Source organism: Pogona vitticeps, chromosome 2 (genome assembly GCF_051106095.1).
Source record: "Pogona vitticeps strain Pit_001003342236 chromosome 2, PviZW2.1, whole genome shotgun sequence".
Classification (NCBI taxonomy): domain Eukaryota; kingdom Metazoa; phylum Chordata; class Lepidosauria; order Squamata; family Agamidae; genus Pogona; species Pogona vitticeps.
In genome coordinates, this window is record NC_135784.1 from 182943233 (window position 1) to 182961895 (window position 18663).

At 43.9% G+C, this 18663-nt stretch overlaps 2 protein-coding genes across 6 annotated transcripts in view; both read left to right on the forward strand.

The window, feature by feature from the left end:
- Positions 1-4723, forward strand: part of RAVER1 (ribonucleoprotein, PTB binding 1) — a 51086-nt gene extending 46363 nt beyond the window's left edge. For all 3 annotated transcript variants that reach the window (XM_072991542.2, XM_072991541.2, XM_072991543.2), the window contains 3 exons: positions 1421-1546; positions 2832-2915; positions 3032-4723. In XM_072991542.2, the coding sequence (XP_072847643.2) occupies positions 1421-1546; positions 2832-2915; positions 3032-3178 (357 nt within the window). In that variant the 3' untranslated portion in view covers positions 3179-4723. The remainder of the gene's footprint in view (positions 1-1420; positions 1547-2831; positions 2916-3031) is intronic.
- A 1996-nt stretch (positions 4724-6719) lies between these two features.
- On the forward strand, positions 6720-15802 carry FDX2 (ferredoxin 2). Of its 3 annotated transcripts, none has more exons than XM_078386605.1 (5): positions 6720-7323; positions 8696-8735; positions 10818-10904; positions 11754-11841; positions 15021-15802. In XM_078386605.1, the coding sequence occupies exons 1-5, from the start codon at positions 6949-6951 to the stop codon at positions 15175-15177; spliced, it is 747 nt and encodes a 248-aa protein (XP_078242731.1). In that variant the 5' UTR covers positions 6720-6948; the 3' UTR covers positions 15178-15802. The 3 variants fall into 3 exon arrangements, with proteins under 3 accessions (XP_078242731.1, XP_078242732.1, XP_020654419.2); XM_020798760.3 differs by having other exon boundaries at positions 7169-7323; positions 10798-10904; XM_078386606.1 differs by lacking the exon at positions 10818-10904.
- Positions 15803-18663: the final 2861 nt, after the last annotated feature.

Below are 18663 nucleotides of genomic sequence, written 5' to 3' on the forward strand. Positions count from 1 at the left end.
ACCCCTAGGCTCCAGGGATCCTGAGGAATCCCTTTCATCCCATGGAAGCCTTTGGGAACCACCGAATGGAAGAAGTAACTCCTTAATGCTTGAAAATCCCTGCTGTCGGTCCTATTCTACTCTTGATCATGGTGGCAGCAATTTTTGGGCAATAAAGAGCCCCCCCCCAAGCAATTCTGCAATTCTCAAATGCTTCAGCAGGACAAAGGGGATTTCTAGGGATCCCCAGAACCAGGTGGGGAGAAAAGTATTTTGGCCATTATGACATATACTCACCAAAGCATCTTCCAAAGTGCGTGGTCAGTTAACGAACATTTCCAGATCTGTTGTTTCAAAGCATAGTGTGAGGGTCCCCCGAACCAAATAAAACAGGAGACGTTTTTTAAACCAAACAACTTTTCTTCATTTATTAACTTGGGCAAGGGAATAGAAATGTCCACCAATTTGGGAATAAACTTCTCCTGTGTGAGCAACGGCTCATACAGGGGCACCCAATCTTCATCAAACGGATTGCTTGACCTCGACGCCCATGGGCCAGCCTGAACCTGGGTGGGTTCTTCGGGTTCGAAGTCATCTGGGTCCATGGTCAATAATGGTGTTGTCTCCTCATACCCTGTATATCCCCAGGGTATGTGGTTCTCTGCCCCGGCGGCATCCCAGGGTCCTGGTAATAACCCAGTTTCTTCAACTCCTCTAGATGCCATAACTTCTTTTCCTCCCTCTCTTTCTCTATTCGCTTCTTCTCTTCAACCAACTTTCGTCGCCACTCTCTAGTCTCCCTTTCTCCCCAATAAGAGGGCTGAACTGTCATTTCCCTCCTTCTCTTCTCCTCCGCCTCCCTCTTAGTGAACTGCACCTGCTCCCACTTGCCCGTCCAAGGGTCTTGGATGGACACCCATTCCCATCCTTCCTCTTCGACGTCTCTCCTGTGACTGACTTCCCCCACAGCTCCCTCCTCCGGATCTTTCCATCCTCTTCCCGCCCAAACCTGAGGAGTCTGGGTCGATATAGTTAACCCCTTCATGCCCCGCTCTAAATCCATAGTGTCCACTGCCTGATGTAACATCCGGGGTGGGAAAGGCATGGGAGGTGTCTGGGTGCCCACGGAGGCTCTAGGGCAAGACGGCACTCCCAACATCACCTCACGACCCGGGGTACGGGTGTCACACATAGTCACTGACATCACACCCTACTTAAAATTGTTGAAAGATTGTTGACCTTCTGGAACAGAACATATCTTGCAAGCTTTTTCGCATTCTGTTATCCTTCCTCTCCAGTACCAATACTAAGTACAGGCTCCTACTCTCCATGCCTTGCAGCAGTAGCCTAAGGAAGCCCTGATCACTTTCAGTGGCTCCTTCCTGCCCTGAAGTGTGTGTGGGGGGGAGTGCCTTAGAGTCACCAGGAGCTTCTCTTTCAGGCATCATCGCCTGGGTTTGACAGGAGCAACCTGGGAGCACCTCTGCCTCCATTCTACTCAGGATCCCCAACTTCCTATTTCACTAGTGGTCTTCAAGCTGGTCTCAGACAGAGCCACCTGAACAAAGTAAGATTGCCTTATTAATTTTATTGCAGTGCTAATTTGTTCTTTGTATCAGGAATGTATTTGGTACACCTTTATATGTTACATTGTAGTCACTTGCAGGACCTCCTCCTCTTTAGTTCAGCATATTGGCTGCAGCAACCTGGATTTGCACCCTGATGTGGTCCACCCTCGATGGTTCTGTGGATTGTTTGCTTCCCACATGCCATGCTTCCATCTCTATGGCCACTAATTTTCTGGTCGGACAATAGCCCGCTTCTTTATGTGCCCAGCTAGAGACAGATGTGGCCAAATTTCAGTAGAATGAGATTAAGGGGAATTTTTAAAATGCTTCAGGATACAATGAATAAAGGATATAAACTGCAGTCTTTGCAGAAGAAAAGTGAACACATAATGGAATTGCATTGTTTATAGGAATTTGGAAAATAACAACCTGTCCTGAGCTTGTTCCTGTGCCCTCATGCGTAGTGATCTAAGAGCAGTATAACTGGTGTTGTATATTTGTTCATGGAACGAACCACCAGAAACTCCTTCTCCTTGCAAATTTACCCTGCATGGTAAATCCTTTTTGAACCACAAAAGCATTGTCCTGTGGTAATAAGGGAAGGACACTGTTCAGAGAGTCCTGAAAATCTCTGCTGTCGGTCCCCGCAAACTCCAGCTCCTACAGCCAGGATATATGTCCTCATGTTAAGGACATGCAGCTGTTGACCTTTCTATTGATTTCTGGGATTGGCCAAAATTATGTAAAGAAAAGTAACTTAATTCACACTGTAGCTTCCTCTTGTACGATGAAAAAAAATGTTTTTATTTCTGACATACAGTATTTAGAAATCTCTTTTTAAGTCATGTCAACTGAGAAGAGAATACCTAAGCAGTAGCAGGAAGTCTGGGGAATGTTTGCAGTAGAATTGGGGAATGCCTGGCCTACCAGATGATGGATATCTACTTCTATCTTCCTTGACCATTATACACTAGTTAGAACTAGTAGGAGCTGAAATCCAACAACATTTGGATGTTGATATGTGTTTCCCACCAGTGCCCTACAGCCATGCTAAGCATGTAAGTCCAAAACAGACCAAGCCTGTTGCGTTCACTAAGTCTTGGTAGAAAATGCAGATTTGCTTGTGTAGCCTAACTTTCCCTCTGGATCTGGACAAGAATCTAGAGAGGCTGCATCTTTATCAATGTAGAATCTTTTCCAGAGTCACTCTTGATAATGGAGTGGTGTGTCAGGAAGCCTTGCACTCAAATATAATGCTGGCTCTGCTCTATCCTTGTCTTCAAGGCAGTCGGAATGCCACCCGTGGGCACAGCGGACAGTATCTTGGGGCTAGGACCAACCAGTCACTCACAGGGATCCTACTCAAAGGTGAGATGCTGAACTTGGGACGGAACTTTTGAAACATCAGGCTACTCTTTGTCTTGTGAGCCTTCTGTTAATGTTGCCTCTCTTCCCCCTCACCCTGTCCTTTCTTCATTTTTCAGACGCCGGGTGGTGGCCAGAAGAGGGCCTTTTCCCACTTGCTCCCATCTCCAGAACCCAGCCCAGAAGGCAGCTATGTTGGTCAGCATTCTCAAGGCCTGGGAGGGCACTATGCAGACTCCTATTTGAAGCGAAAGAGAATATTTTAACCAGTTTCCTACTGAAGACATTATCTTCTCTCTCTCACCCCTGTGCCCAATGTGTACATTTTTGTAAAAATGTTTTTAATCTTTTGCTTTAGGATATTTTATTTTTTTATCTTGCGTGTGAAGGACCTGGCTTCTGAGCTTGGGGTCAAATAACAGCACAATGTAGACTTTGACCTCTGGTGCTTTTCTGGAGCAAATGTCTTGCTTTCCTGGAGGAAGGCTGTTTGGCATTCACGAGAAGCAACACCAGGCTGCAGACAGCCCCCTGCAGCCTATCAGGTCAGGTGGGCCAAAATGAAATGGAATGCCTTTTGCTCTGATGGGTTCCTTCCTGTACTGTTTTGTGTTTTTCAGTATATACAATCTGCAAGGACCCTGTCTTCTAAAGAGAGATTAGTCCCTGCCTTAAAACTGCTTCTAAAAAATGAATGTACCTAAATTCTGTAGGTGCCTCTGGATGTGCCATCTTCTGGCAGATGAACAGATGAAAGGAAGGCGATGGCATGAGAAGCTCGTACAGGATTCTAAACACCGGCAGGCCTCTCATCACCATCATCTTGTTCCTGGAGCCCCTCGGCTGATTTTAAGGCTCTGCCTCCCTTGCAACTTACCATTATTTTTGTTCTTGTTTTTAAAAAATGTTAGTCTGTTTTACTTTTTTGATAATTATAACTTGTAAATTACCTTTTAAAATTTTTTTCATGCTTTTAGTCACTTTTAACTAGTTTAGGAGAATGAACTTGGATCATGTGTGTGTTTTAATCATCTGCCCTCCTAGGTGTGATGTGTATTTAAAAACTTTTTTAAAAAAAATCTAGATCAGTTCTTTCCTTGGGTGCAAATGATTTATTTTTCTGAGTGTGTGTTCCCATTTTGGACAATTGTCTTAATGCTGATCCTGCAATCTTGATAGCTTTCAAGCCAGACTTCCATGGCTGGGACAATCCTTGGACATTTCTTTGTAGAGTAACTTAGCATCTTGCACAGCAGTTCCTTGTCTTGGTGGAAAAAAGGATCCTTTGGCTTTTTGAGACTACTCACCTCTCAGGCTGTGCCAGCATTTGAGCGCAACTAAGTTGTTAAAGTTGGTTCCACGTGAACTGCCAGTTTTGATCTGTAATCCTAATTTAATGACTTTTGATTGTTCCTTGTTCTCCTTCTGCTGGCTGAGGGGGAATAGGTAGAGAACACAACTTCATTGCACCAGGGTACCTCCGGACCAAAGACCAGGTTCAGCCTGCTGTGGAAGTGGATAGCTCAGCCAGCTGCTTCAACAAACCTAGGTTTAGGACGGGCAATATTTCCGCATTGCCTTTTCTCAGTGACGGACTGTGGGGTTTATTTCAAGATGGAATGGGGTGGTAGACATCTTATTGGGGATTCATAGTTCTGCCTGTATATAATACACTTTTTTCCTCTCTTTTATAAATATAGTATGATGTTTCTATTGTAGATACCAGCTAGTTTGCTGTATTTGCCATGGGATTTGAAATCCTTTGGCAGCTAGATACCACCTTTCCAAAGTAAAGCTATATTTATATCAAACCTTTGTCTTGCCTTTTCAGTTTTCCTCAAAAATGTACTGGGGATAGAAGTACCGTATTTTTCCATGTATAAGATGATACTTTTGTCTAAAATCTTTATAGACTAAAAATTGAGGTCGTCTTATACATAAAAGTAAGCTGAGGAGATAACAAAATGGCCCATACCTTGCCTCTGCAAACAGGCTTCCTTCAATCATGAGGCTTAGCTTCCTGCAGTCAGGATTCTGCAGTGCTTTGATCCCTTCCCCCCCCTTTTGCTAAACCCCATGGGGCTTAGCATAAAGGGAGAAAACAGGGATCAAAGCGATTGGAATACACCTCCTTGGATGTGGAGCCTGTAGGCATTGCTCAGATTCAACAGGGACCCGTAATGTCTGAGTGTATACTGATATTCCACTCAAACAGCATGGCTCGTGTTATAACTGCATGTTATGTTCATCACATGAGAAGAACTTACATGTAAAAGTTGGTCACCTACAGTTAAGAATCACTAAGCTGCCTGCTTCCTGAGAAGCAAAGAAAACTTGGAATGGATTGTGAAGCACAAACACACAGAAGCAGGCGTTGCTTGCCCACCTTTCTCCTCTGTTGCCTTTGTCTGGAATTTAAAGAACTCAAAGCTTTTTGAATACAAATGCACGAGATCCAAAGATGGACAGCCTTCAGGAGATGGCTTTGGCTGGGGAGAGAAATGTGGGGGAACCTAAAGCTTGGGATGAGCATATTTTCTTTAACAGTTCTATTCAGAGATCTTTTGGAATGGAACACAATCCTCCCTTGAATTGCATGGGTCTGAACTGCACAGTTTTAGTGCACTGGGGAGGGGAAGGGCATGCAGACATTTTTATCACTCAGCATGGTCAATTGAAAAAATATACTGTATTCCCAAAAAGCAGGGCAAGGGCAAAAGTCTTCCCCTGTGTTTCCTTGGAATCTTCTGTTCAAAGGTATAGTCCTAATGTGAATGTAAGTTTCAAACCTAATTCTGCTGAGTAAATATACAGTGGTGCCTCGCTAGACAGTTACCCTGCATGACAGTTTTTTCGCTAGACATTGGCTTTTTGCGATTGCTATAGCGATTCGCAAAACTGATTCCTATGGGGGAATTTCGCTGGACAATGTTTGGTCACTGCTTCACAAACTGATTTTCGCTAGACGACGATTTTGACGGCTCCCTCCACACTCACAAACAGGTGTTTTCCGGACCTAAGCTTCACAAGACAGCAATTTAAACAGCTGATCGGCAGTTCGCAAAGTGGCTTTCCTATGGTCGATCTTCGCTAGACAACGACGATTCTTTCCCATTGGAACACATTAAACAGGTTTCAATGCATTCCAATGGGGAAATGCTTTTCGCTAGACAATGATTTTGCTAAACAGCGATTTCAGTGGAACGGATTATCATTGTCTAGCGAGGCATCACTATAAGAATGCTATAAGTCAGCCCCAGACCCATCTAATCCAATAGCACTGTCCCCAATAACAGCTGAGAAAAGGCAGGTAACCTTCATTCCAAGTGTTTCTGTAGAACTGTAAACCTTTTTTTTTTAAGCAGGCTTTATTTGTAATAGAAAACCCATTTTGGATGTTCTCAGACCTAGTGAGGCCAAGGTGGCTGTATTTTTAAAATCTTTTTCTTACGTGCCATCAAGTTGCCTATGACCTGTGGCAGCCCTACAAATGAGTGACCTCCAAAATACTCTAGCCTTAACAGCCCTGCTCAGCTTTTGTTAAAATAACAAAGCAACAAAAATGCAAATATATGTGCAGAGAAACATATACAATATGTATGTTCTTATAAATGTTATAGTTTCAGTATATAACAGCACTCTCACTCACTCACTCTCTCTCTCCCTCACACACACACACACACACCCAGTTGCACGTTCAGAGTTTTGTGACAATTTATATACATATATACAGTACTAACAACTGTAAGCACAAGCTGACATCCATGGAAGCAATTTCTTTTTTTAGAAAGGAGAAAAAGGCATTTGCACACAGGATTGTCCATCAGCAAATGATGCATGAATGGTCCCAGTACCTGGACTGTTTCCACATCTGATGTATTTCATCTTTTAATTCAAACCATTGCCACTAGTTTCATTTTATCCTGTGACTCTCCTCCCAACATTGCCCATTCAGAAGAGGGCTGCAAAGCAGACCTCAAAACACTAGTTTAAATTATTTTTCTTTTTACCCCCCCAAACCTTCTTTTGTGCTCTTATGCGAGAGCTACAAAGCCTATCACTCGTTGACCATACTAAATCTGGGATTATGAGAATTGTAACCCAGAACAACTGGAGATCATCAAGGCTAATTCATGCGTATTTTAAAAGGCAAGAAAAAATAACTTTATGCATGAGTCAGTGGGTAGACGCCCAGCACACCTTCACTCCCCTTCCTTCCCCGCCCTGTCCCACAGTTCTTGTCGCCTTGGAAACGGCTGCTCCCCTTTCATCCCGCCCAGCAGTCACGTGGAGCGTGTCATGGCGGCCTCCACGGCTGCGAGGGGCGGCGCGAGCGCGAGCCAAGGCGGGGGTCTCCGGCTGCTCTTCGGGACTGCTGGGCGCCTTCTGGCCCGGGGCTTTCGCACTGCAGGTGGGCAGGCAAGGGCGCCCGGGGGGGGGGGCTTCAGGAGCTTCTCCGCCACCCTGCGGAGTCTCTTTTCTCCTTGGAGCCAGGACGTTTAGTCCGGCTTTTCCCTTCCGGCAGGGGGTGGGTGCCCCTCCGGATCAAAGGGACCGAGTTATGGCTCCTTCGCTGCTTTTCTTATCAAAACGTGTCTCCTTCGGAATTAAAACTCTCCTCCCTTTGCTTTCGTTCCTCCAGTCAACCCTCCTCTTTGACGTTACCTCCGTTTCTAGAATTAGGCCGCTGGTGGCCAGAGCGAGTGGGAGAGGAGGTGCCCCAACCGGCTGGGTGGTGGTTGGGAGCCCGTGTCGCCTTCTCGCTTCCCTCTCTCCTCCCTCTCCCTCTGTATCACTTCCTTCTTGCTGAAACCCTGTCAAGACGGTAAGGCGGAAAAAGCGACCTTTATTCAAGGTCACCTAATAGCCCTTTGTGGCTGATTTGGGCCCTCCCACCCATGTGGTTCCCTTCCAAATGTACTGCCCCCCCCTCCGGTCAGGGCTAAAGAATGTGTGGCCTTCCAGATTCTGTTGACTACAACCTCCCATTAGCCCTTGCCAATGGTGCAGGATGATAGGAATTGTCTTTGGACATCTTTGAGACTAACAAATATATTGTTACATACATATTTGCTAAGTAGAGTGTTAAATTTTAACATGGATGTTGTGGAGTGTGGCTTTGTAATTGGCTTTTGTCTTTTATTCCACTGCTTCAAAGTGTTCATTAATAAGAAGTCTTCCTTGGCAGCTTTGTGTATTTCTTTGCCTCTTCTTGTTCTGCAGGGCATAGGTTTTTGCGAAGAATTAAAAATTAAAAGGTTGGCATTAGAATTCAGAGTAGGTTAATTCTAGACTTTGAAGCTTGCTTTAAAGTAAACAATAAATTTTTCAGACTCTTTCTCACAAATTCCTCAAGGCAGAAACCAGTTGCTCACAGAAAAGTATAATTTTTATGTTTTATTTTCTGAATAGATATTTGTAATGAATGCTCAGATATATCCTATAAAGACCTTCTAAGTAATGCACCCCTTTTATAATTGGCAAACATGCCTTTTTCTAAATGTAGTAACTTAGGATCCTTCTACACGGTAAAGTTGGATTTTGTATCCTCTTTTGATGCCAAGGTATCACATGAATGAGCACTATAAGCTGCATGTGAGATATTGCCCTCAAAGGGGGGAGGAACATTTTGTGATGGCTGCTACCCAGCAGACCAAGCCATACACCCTCCTATAGTACTTAGGTTGGAGAACCGGTGCAATGCGTATCATGGGACAAGTAAGAGCAAAGAAGCCTATGCCACATTACAGATTAATATTGACAATGCTGTTTTTCCCTCCCAGTGGCCATTCAAGCAGAAGATGAGAGTCAGGCAGCAGAAATGTGAGTATCAGGAAATTCAGTTTTCTGGGAACAAAGTAACCTTGATTCTCTTTTTGTCGACTGGGGAGGTGGGGAGAGCGGAATCTCCTTTGCTATTTATGGATAGTATAGATCCAGTGAGAAATTGTGGCCCAGCTGAACTGGCTGATACCTTCATAATTTAGCTAGAATAATTGGTTTCAAGAATACCATCAGGCAAATTTTTGCAAATTTTGCACTGGTCTCCTGGACTCCTCAATTCATATATTTTTATGTAAACCATAAATACAGGAAATGGGACAAAATGTGCCCTGTTTTTTTGCTTATCTCAGTGTGCAATTCATATTGTGTAAGCTGTCATGTTGACATTATTACCACTTGCTGCACTGGCAGGACCATGTCTGGAAAGTGGTGCATGTGTACTTATTGAATGTATGCAAAGCCCATCTGTCTCTCCCAATATGTGTGTAGTGCACTGCTGTTCTAAAGCCTGTATACATAAATAGAAACAAATGTGAGCAATCTATTATCTGAAGATTTCAAACTCTGGAATTTACAGTGGTGCCTCGCATTGTGATCGCTGGGTTTTACGGTGAAATCACTTAGCGATGCTGTTTTTGCGATTGCAAAAGCGATCACTTTGCAATGGCCCCTATGGGGAAAATTCGCTTTGCGATGATCGCAGCGAAGCGATCATCGCAAAGCCCCCATTTTCAGCCAGCTGATCGGCGGTTCCAAAATGGCTGCCGGGTAAACAAAATGGCCGCCCGCTGTGTTGCCTCGCTTTAGAGGCACCAAAAATGTCCGCCGCAATGGAGGATTTTCGCTTGAGGTTAGTTTTTAAGCCCATAGGAATGCATTAATGGCGTTTTGATGTGTTTCTATGGGCTTTTAAAATCCGTTTAGCGGTGAAATCGCTTAGCAACGTTTTTTCCTGGATTAACGTCGCTGAGCGAGGCACCACTGTATTTGGTTAGAGACTCTAATCAGTTGGGAGTTAAAGACACAGTTTCTTTATAAATGTGTTTGTGTGTTCATTATTTGTTACATATGTATCCTAGCTTTCTTCCAGTAAATTTCTCCTCTTCTCTGTCTTATCCTCATAGCAGCCCTGGGGGGGTGGAAGTTAGGGCTTGGTTAGATGGTCAAATAGGAGGCGGCGGGATTGGGCTAAATGCGGTTGCTTAGAGGTTCAGTATGCCAGTTGATGCAACCCTTGCATCCACATGCAAGGGGTGGGTAGTTATGGATCAGGAACCACACCTCAAGCAACCCTGTTTAGCCCACCTCTCTTTAATTAAAAGGAAAGGGAGAAAGAAAGAAAACAAAGAGAGAGAGATCCCCTTCTCCTTCTGGGAGGAAACTTTCAGGGTTTTTTCTTTTCTAAACATTGTAGTGCCTCAGCACTGCTCTGTTATGCTTTTGAAAAAAACAACACACCTTTGTTTCCTCTCTCTCTCTCCTCCTCCATGGTCTGCTTAAGTCACTTAACAATAATGAGAAACAGGAAGTTTAAGCCATCTGCATTGGTTCATTCCCAGCTATGGTCTGTGCTGAACCAAAGCAAAATGAAGTAATTCTACCTGCACCTGAAGAACTAAAGCCCTCACAGGGAGTGAAAAAGGTGTGGGTAGGGACACTCTGAGGACAGCCTGGTTCAACTGGCATTTACCTCTTGTGGTTGCCAGGAGAAGGAGTAAACCAGTCCATCACAAGAAGGGACCAAATGGTAGAACAAATCCCTATCTAGTTGCACCCTCTGATGGACAGGGAGAGGAGCACCTGGAGCCAGGTCACCTTCTTGTTTCAGTCGGGGTGGTGGTGGCGGTGGCTCGGAATCTTGATATCCAAAGTCTTGGTCTAACCATCCGAGTACTACCTTACTCTAAGGCTAAAGTGAAAATGAAATGTGGAATTCAGAAATCTGTGCCAGGCTGTTTTAGATGGCAATTGGCAAACTGTGCCTTCATGTAGGACTTGAGAAGGCATTCAGTCCATTGTGCTTGTAGGTATTCAGCATTTGACCATTATGACTGGACTGTATCTTGAGGTTATTCCAGTGTTTCTCCCCCTTCTGTCTCAGAGTGAATGTGGTTTTCATGGATCGTTCTGGAAAAAGGATCCCAGTGCAAGGCAGAGTTGGGGACGACGTGTTGCACTTGGCCCAGAGACATGGCATTGACTTAGAAGGTATGTTAGAAGAACATCCTAGAACAAGTCAAGAACGATCTAGTCCAGCATTCTGTTTCTGGTGGTGATCAGCCAGATTCCTTACACAAAGTCTACAGGCAGAGCTTGAAGGCAGTAGTCCTCCAGCAAGCAGTACCTTGAGACAAACTGTCTCTGACCATAAAGGCGTATTTTAAAAGGCAAGAAAAAATAAGTTTATGCATGAGTCAGTGGGTAGACGCCCAGCAGACCTTCTCTCTCCTTCCTTCCCCGTCCCCTCCCACAGTTCTTGTCGCTTTGGAAACGGCTGCTCCCCTTTCATCCCACCCACCAGTCACGTGGAGCCTGTCATGGCGGCCTCCACGGCTGCGAGGGGCGGCGCGAGCGTGAGCCAAGGCGGGGGCATTGTCAATGATGTCATTGTAGATTAGTGAAAGACATCACTTGAATTCCTTTGAACGTTTTCAGAAGAGAAAGTCCATAGCATTACAACTAGTGTTTAGCTGATTAATAAGAATAGATGTGTAATGATCCAGTCACCAATTTTTTTATTTTTTTTTTTTGCTTCACGGCTTGTTCTGTGTTAGGCAAATTTAAGGGCAGCAGGTCAAATCTGACATACGTTTCTGCAGCTAGTCACAGTGGGCTGCGGAAGTATCCTTCTGTGAGTCAGCCGTATCAAGTGACACTCTGTTCCACTGGTATAAGAGAAGGATAAACATTTATCACAATTCATAACATTATATAAAATTCTCTGTTAAGTCCCATCTTTCTAAGTTCATGGGTGAAAAATATCTCAAGTCTATGTACTTTTCAAAAGGCAGAGTGATGGCAAAAGACAACTCTCTCTCCCTTTTTTTGTCTTCCTAGGTGCCTGTGAAGCTTCCCTGGCCTGCTCTACTTGTCACGTCTACGTCAGCCATGACTTTCTGGATAAGCTTCCCACTCCTGATGAACGGTAGGGCCCACCTTTGGCTGTCTTCTTAAAGCCTCAGTGGACCTCCCTGGGCCAGAGTCTTCAAGGGACCCATTTCTTGCTTAAGAAACAGTGGGCTTACTCTGAAGGGTAAAAGGCAGAGGTCTCCTAGGCATCCTTCCTTTTTGTACTGGAGAGGAGCCTAGAGCAGCTTCAGAGTGGTTCCTCCTTGTGCTCCTGTTGCCCTGAGCCATTTGGTAAATGGCGACCACTAGAGTTAATGGCAGCCAGTCTCGGGGAGACAGTGATGTTGCATGTATCCCTCCTCTTGCCATGGGAGATCATAGTGATGCTGCCTAGGATGGTTTTGTTTCTCTCCAACCCTTACCTCTCAATGACACTCCATTTAGCTCTGACCCTGCAACCACATCTTTGCGGGGGTGGGGGGTGGGGAATACTTTTCTGGACTGCAACTGTGAGAATTCTGGAATTTGTGGTTCAGAAAAGTCGTTCTTCCAATAACGGGTTGCTATACAAATTTTTCATTTTTCTGTCATTCGCTCCCAGGTACAGTACGTGTCACATGTTTCTCTTAAGCTGCTTTATGCTCACCATATATTAGCTCACCTTCTATATGATTAATTTAATGTGTTCTTGCTAGTTTCGCTTTCACTGCCACCCGCATAACTTTTTAGTTTCACTGAAATCACTTGGATTTCCCACCTTTTTGCTGTTTACAATTATATATCACTTCTGAATTTTGCAAGTGTAGCCAATGGACAGGACCCAAGAACTGGGGATGGGAATTTTTCACTTCTGCACTTCCAGGCATCTGCTATTGCAGAAAGCTATTGCAACTGCAAAATCTTCCCTTTAATTCTGTGCCCCCCCCCCAGCATCTTTGCTTGCGGCAAAACTCAGGCAAATAGAGAGGCTGGAAGCCACTGTACAGTTGCTTTCTTTTCTTCTTGTGTTGGTGGGTGACCACTGTGATAAGTCACTAGGACAACCTTCCCCCTCCATCTCTTCCACCATCCAGTGGTAGGGAAGAGAGCAGAGGTACAAGCAACATTCCTGCCTCTACCTCCAGTAAGCACAGCCAGGGAAGTTGGGGATGAGGGTGCCAGTTGGATGGGCACACTCCAAGGCACACACGTGCAAGTGTTGTAGGGGGCATTGTCAATGATGTCATTGTAGATTGGTGAAAGACATCACTTGAATTCCTTTGAACATTTTCAGAAGAGAAAGTCCATAGCATTACAACTAGTGTTTAGCTGATTAATAAGAATAGATGTGTAATGATCCAGTCACTATTCAAGATGCAATTTTGGGCAGGCACAAGAAGCCCTTCTTAGAACTGTGCCCAAGCTTTGAAACTTCCTCTGGAGGGAGGTCTGTTCAACTCATCTCTGATATTCTTTAGCTGTCCACAAATACGTTTTGCAGACAGCTGCAGGTTTTTAACATGTTCAACTGACTATACATTTTGGTCTTGGTATTTTAATGTGCCCACTGTTTGGTGTTTCTTCTCCATTTCATCTTAGAATTAGAGTTTTCTACTGATGTTACTGTTTATTTATTTTATGTGTTGCATTTCTATTCTGCTTTTCTACTAAGAAAAAAATTAGAACTCAAGGCAGCTAACAGACATGCCTAAAATAAACAAGAAAACCATTAGAATCACAATCAATGGACATCAAAACGTTTCAAAAGCCAATTTTAAAGGATGTCCTCACATCCTTCCTAAAACTAGTGAGAGTATAAATTGACTGCAGCTTTGGAGAAGATTTGTTCTACAGTCTGTGAAGAGCATAGGAGAAAGCCCTTTCTTGTGTGCCCATCAAGCTGACTTTCACTGACAGTAGTTCTCTCAGGTTATGTATTGAAATATTTCCAGCCCACTCTATGCAAACAAATATCAGGACATGGTATAATCAATAAAATTACATTAGAAGGATCTATTCCAACTTAAATACTTTAATTAAACAGTCAAATCAGTCTGATAATCAAAACAGTTAAGACAAGAATAACAAACTGAAGAGTTGTAGACCAAGCTATGATTTCCACAAGTACCAGATGCTCAGGCGTACAGTCAAGTTTTAACTTCATGCCAAAATAAAGACAGTGTTGCCACTAGTTGGACCAGGGAACCTATATCATGTTTCATCCAGTGTTGGGACACAGAGGAGCCCCCCTCTAGCAAAATCTAATGATTGGGTAGGTATAAATGGGAGGAGTGCTAGCTCCCAAGCCATTTAGGGCTTTGAAAGTCATTGTCAACATCTTTGACTTAGAAGCCTGTTGACATACAGTGCATTTTTTTTCTGAACTGGTGTCACATAGATTCTGAAAGGTATGCCAGGTAGCACTCTAGGTGATGCATATAATATTTTCTCCAGTGTTCATATTGTCCAGAGGTAGCCCCATATCAATAGCACTGCAGCAATCTAAACTGAACCTAAACTATAATAATTATAAAGGATGTACCATTCATTCTTTTTTTTTTCTGGACCCCAAATCCCAGACTTCTCTCTGGGAGTTCTTCCTGCTAGACCCACATCTACAATGTGCTCACCTGGAGAAAGGCTTCAGACTGGAAGGCTTCATGACTTAGGACAGGCTGAATCCAAGACTGTTTTTCTGTTAGAGAAGGCATTTGCGAGCTTGCTCGTAGCTGTTAAACTAAAAGAGTTTAACTTCCAACAGCAGGTTGTGCCAGAGCTCAGCCTATTCTAGGCTGTGAAGCCTTCCAGTCTGAAGCCTTTCTCCAGGTGAGCACGTTGTAGATGTGGGTCTAGCAGGCAGAACTCCCAGAATGAAGAATTCTGGGATTTAAGAATCTAAAGAAGTCACAAATTAGATCTCTCTAGACATGAGCAACTGTAGCTCAGTTGTCCTTATCCAGGAATGGTTAGAGCTAATAGGCTAACCCAAACTGACCCCTGACATCAAATCTACTTGGTCTCCAATAACAGAGAGAGATCCAGGAATAGCCCGAAGCTACAGCCCTGTTCTTTGAGAGGGCTTTTCTTGGTGACCTTTGACAAATTAATCATAAGGCATTTTAATAATATTTAAAGTGTTTTAAATATTAAAACTAACAGGTTGAATTGGGTCTAGAAGGCAGTTTGCAGCCATTTTGTCATAAGTTCTGTAAGCAGACAGTCAGCATATAAATTGGTATAATAAATAATGTCTGGCTTGTCTTGCGTCTTTTCTAGGGAGGATGATATGTTGGACATGGCACCGCTGCTTCAGGAGAACTCACGCCTGGGATGCCAGATCATCCTCAGCAAAGAACTGGAAGGAGCCGAGTTCACCCTCCCAAAGATCACAAGGAACTTTTATGTGGACGGACATGTCCCCAAACCCCATTGAGGGCAGCAGAGGCCGAAGGTGAATCAGTCTCTGGAGTGAGGCTGATCAGAATCTGTGAAGCAGGTTTCACAGAGCAAAGCAGCTGAAGCCCGCTTCCAAGAGAAAAGGGGGAAGGATTTGATTCCTGAGCAAAAAGAGGAAGGAATTTCTATTCAAGCCAAAGAGGACCACTCCTAAGGAGTACAGCTGAAGCTTCCTGCAAGTGTCTGTCCCTCTTTCTGTTACAAGTCTCTACATTGGCCTTTATTTGTGATGCAAAGAGGAGAGAGAGGGAAAGACTCCTTCCTACTTATCCAGTGGCTGTCCACTCTACAACCACTTCACTTGGAAAATGTTTCACAAGAAGCTGAGTGGTTCCTTCGCAATAGCTGCAGTCTTTTCCTAGAGGAATGTAAGGCCATATACACAATACATTTTGGCCACATGTAGAGAAAGATGAGAACATGTGAGTTATTCTCACAAGCACTAGGGATTCATTCTTTCCAGTTCCACCTTTGTGACTTCGCTTGTTGGAAATGTGCATTATTCTACACTGGGGCCTTTTTGTCTCATCTGCCATTTCACTGTGGAGTATTGAAAATTACTCTGTTGTAGTTCATATCACTTAATAAACAGAAGGAAGAAATGCCCCTTATCCTATCCCTTTTGTATCAGCAAAGATGTGAAAATCGGGCTACTGCTGCTATTTTGCCTTCATAATTGGTATGGTGCCTGGAAATGAGTCTTCAGAGAGGGAGTTTACAACTTAGTACTGACCAGGAGTCTTTATTACTATCAAGGAAAGGTCTGACGAGGAACCTGTGGCCCTCCAGATGTTACAGCTCCCTCCCATCATGCCTGACCATGCTGATGAAGGCTAATGGGAGATAGAATCTTAATTATCTGAGGAACCACAGATTCCCCACCCTTGCTCTAGCTCTTACAGTCCAGAGGCTTTGCAGGCATATCTGCTAAATCAACTTTCCATTTCCCATACAGCAGCTGGGCAGATTTTGAGCACCTGTGTTTTCTCTTTCATCTCAGCAGGTAAAGTTTCCATGATATCACAGCAGTTCTGGCAAGGTTTCAGAGAAAGAAGGGATGCATAGACATTGGCAGCTTAGCAGACTATACTCATATACTGTTTCTTAAGGAACAATCAAGCCTTACACTCTGATCCATAGTGTAACCATAAATTGTAAGTCACTCGATAGAACGTAACAATCCCATTCTGAGCAGTGCAGGCCCCAAGGTTTTCAGCTACCTGAAGGAGAGCCTAAATGGCGACCTACCTCTATCACCTAGAGCCAGTAATTCCAAAATCCTTTGTGGTAGCTGTCCTAGAGCAATTACTGTTTTCAGCTGTTTCTGCTGCTCTTTGGGGTGCTACCTGAATCGAGTCACTCTATCCAATTTTATTAAATGTTTAGAATCATCTCTAAAACTGCACGTGATGACCTTGGCACAGTCACTTAACTCATGAGAGTGATGTAAGGATAAACCTGAGAAGTCTAACTCTCAACCCCTTGGAGAAAATGTGGGGAATGGATTAATATGGCCAGCTTCGTTAATACAGAGTCATTCTACTTTTTCCTCTACGATTAAGGAGCCTCTGAGCAGCTTGTAAAGGTGGAAAACATTTGAGCAATAATGGGATTATGTAGTTTTTGAAAATGGGGATCAACCGTTTTGTTTCTTCCAAGCAAGCCTTAGCAATTCTAAAGCTGTTCGTTAACCAGAAATGCCCAATTTTGTCCTTAAGACTGTAACATGCTGACTCTGTAACTATTATTAAGCATATTTTTGCTCCAATTCCCAGTTTTCTTTCTTTTTTGTTTTGCTTCCTGGTGAAGAACTATGGAGATTTTCAAAACTAGCTCCCTATCCCCGAAAACATTTATGCCAGCAAAACACTATACTGTAGTTTTTAAAGTTCCAGAAGAGTTATTGCTACAACAGACTAATACATCTATCCTCTTGGAAATCAACTTAATAAAGCTATCAACCTCATGGTGAAAAATAAATATTGATGGTTATTAGATTTAATAGTCCTTACTTTGGGGGACTATTGATCCCATAATCCCCCAGCCAGCATGAACAGCAGCTATGTTAGTTCGGAGATTTTGAGAGCTGCAAACCAAAGAGGTAACTTTTCTGAACTCTTTCGCTCATAATTTTTCACCCAGCTCTGGATGGTAGATCTCAGGTTCTTGCGTTTTAAGAACGTAATAGATTCCTTTAAGTGATAAGTCTTACCTATATCTACATATCAGGCCCCACTTGACTCAGAAGAAAAACTGCCATGTACGAAATACCCAGGAGTTCCTCAAGGCAGATACAAAGTGCCCTTCCAACCCCCCATGGAGAAAATGTCAATCCCCACATAACCAGAGTATCACTTACAAACAGGCGTATATTCTAGCCCCTCTTTTTAAAGGTAAGCACAACATGTACTGGCTGCGTGGTTAAATGTAAGTAATCACAATCATTGAGTTAAATGGGATTGAGCATAGGGAAAAAACCCCACAAGTTTTAGTGACTAGAATAGTTCAGATACCAAGTTTTAAAACACAGCTTTGCTGAGTCAGACCTTCCTCCATCTAGTCTTGTGAGTAACAACTAGACAAATGCCCCATGCTTGAGACAGCATCCTCAGAGAACTGACATCAACCCTCACAGACACTTGCCATCATTCTTTGGACTCTTTATCTACCATTTTTCTGCACTATGGGTTGTGTGAAGCCCAAAAAAGTGGAATTTTCTCCAGCAAAGCTTGCAATTTGTTATATATACAAATTAAGGCCACATAGCCACCATACTGTATATATAAAGTGGGTACAAGAACCTGGTGGAAGAAAGGGAAAAGCATCATTTCCATAAAGAACAAGGAAAAGGCCACATAGTTACCATATATATATATGGTGACTATGTGGCCTTTTCCTTGTTCTTTATGGAAATAATGCTTTTTCTTGCCTTTCTCCCACCAGTTCCTTGTATCCACTTTATAGAAGTACAGTGGCCCTTAAAGTAGGCTGTTTTTTGGACTACAACTCCCAGAATCCTCCAGCCAGCACAGCCACAGTACCATAGCCCAAAGGAGTAAGTGGGCTCTGAAACATGGAAGTGCCAACCCCAGAGAGCGGACCGCCTTTCGCTCACCTACCTGGCTGTTCTGGAGGCCTTTCCTGCCTGGGTCCAAAACATGGAAGAACCTCGGGAGGCCTCACCTCCCAGTCCACAAAACCAGGCCCAGGAGTTCACAGAACTCCCTTAGAAGACCCAGGGTGCCTTCTTCTCCGCAAAGGGCGAATCACCCAAGGGCTTCCACCAGCCTTTAACCCTTCATCCCCCAAACTCCGATATTTCCAGCACCGTTGACTCCCGCACAGGAGAGACCCTCTGGCTGGCCAGCTCCGTTTCTCCTCCGAGTCGCGGCCCAGCCTTCTTCCAGCACCAAAGGCCGAGGGGTTGCGCTGACTCCTCCCTTTAAGGCTACCGGTCCTGGGG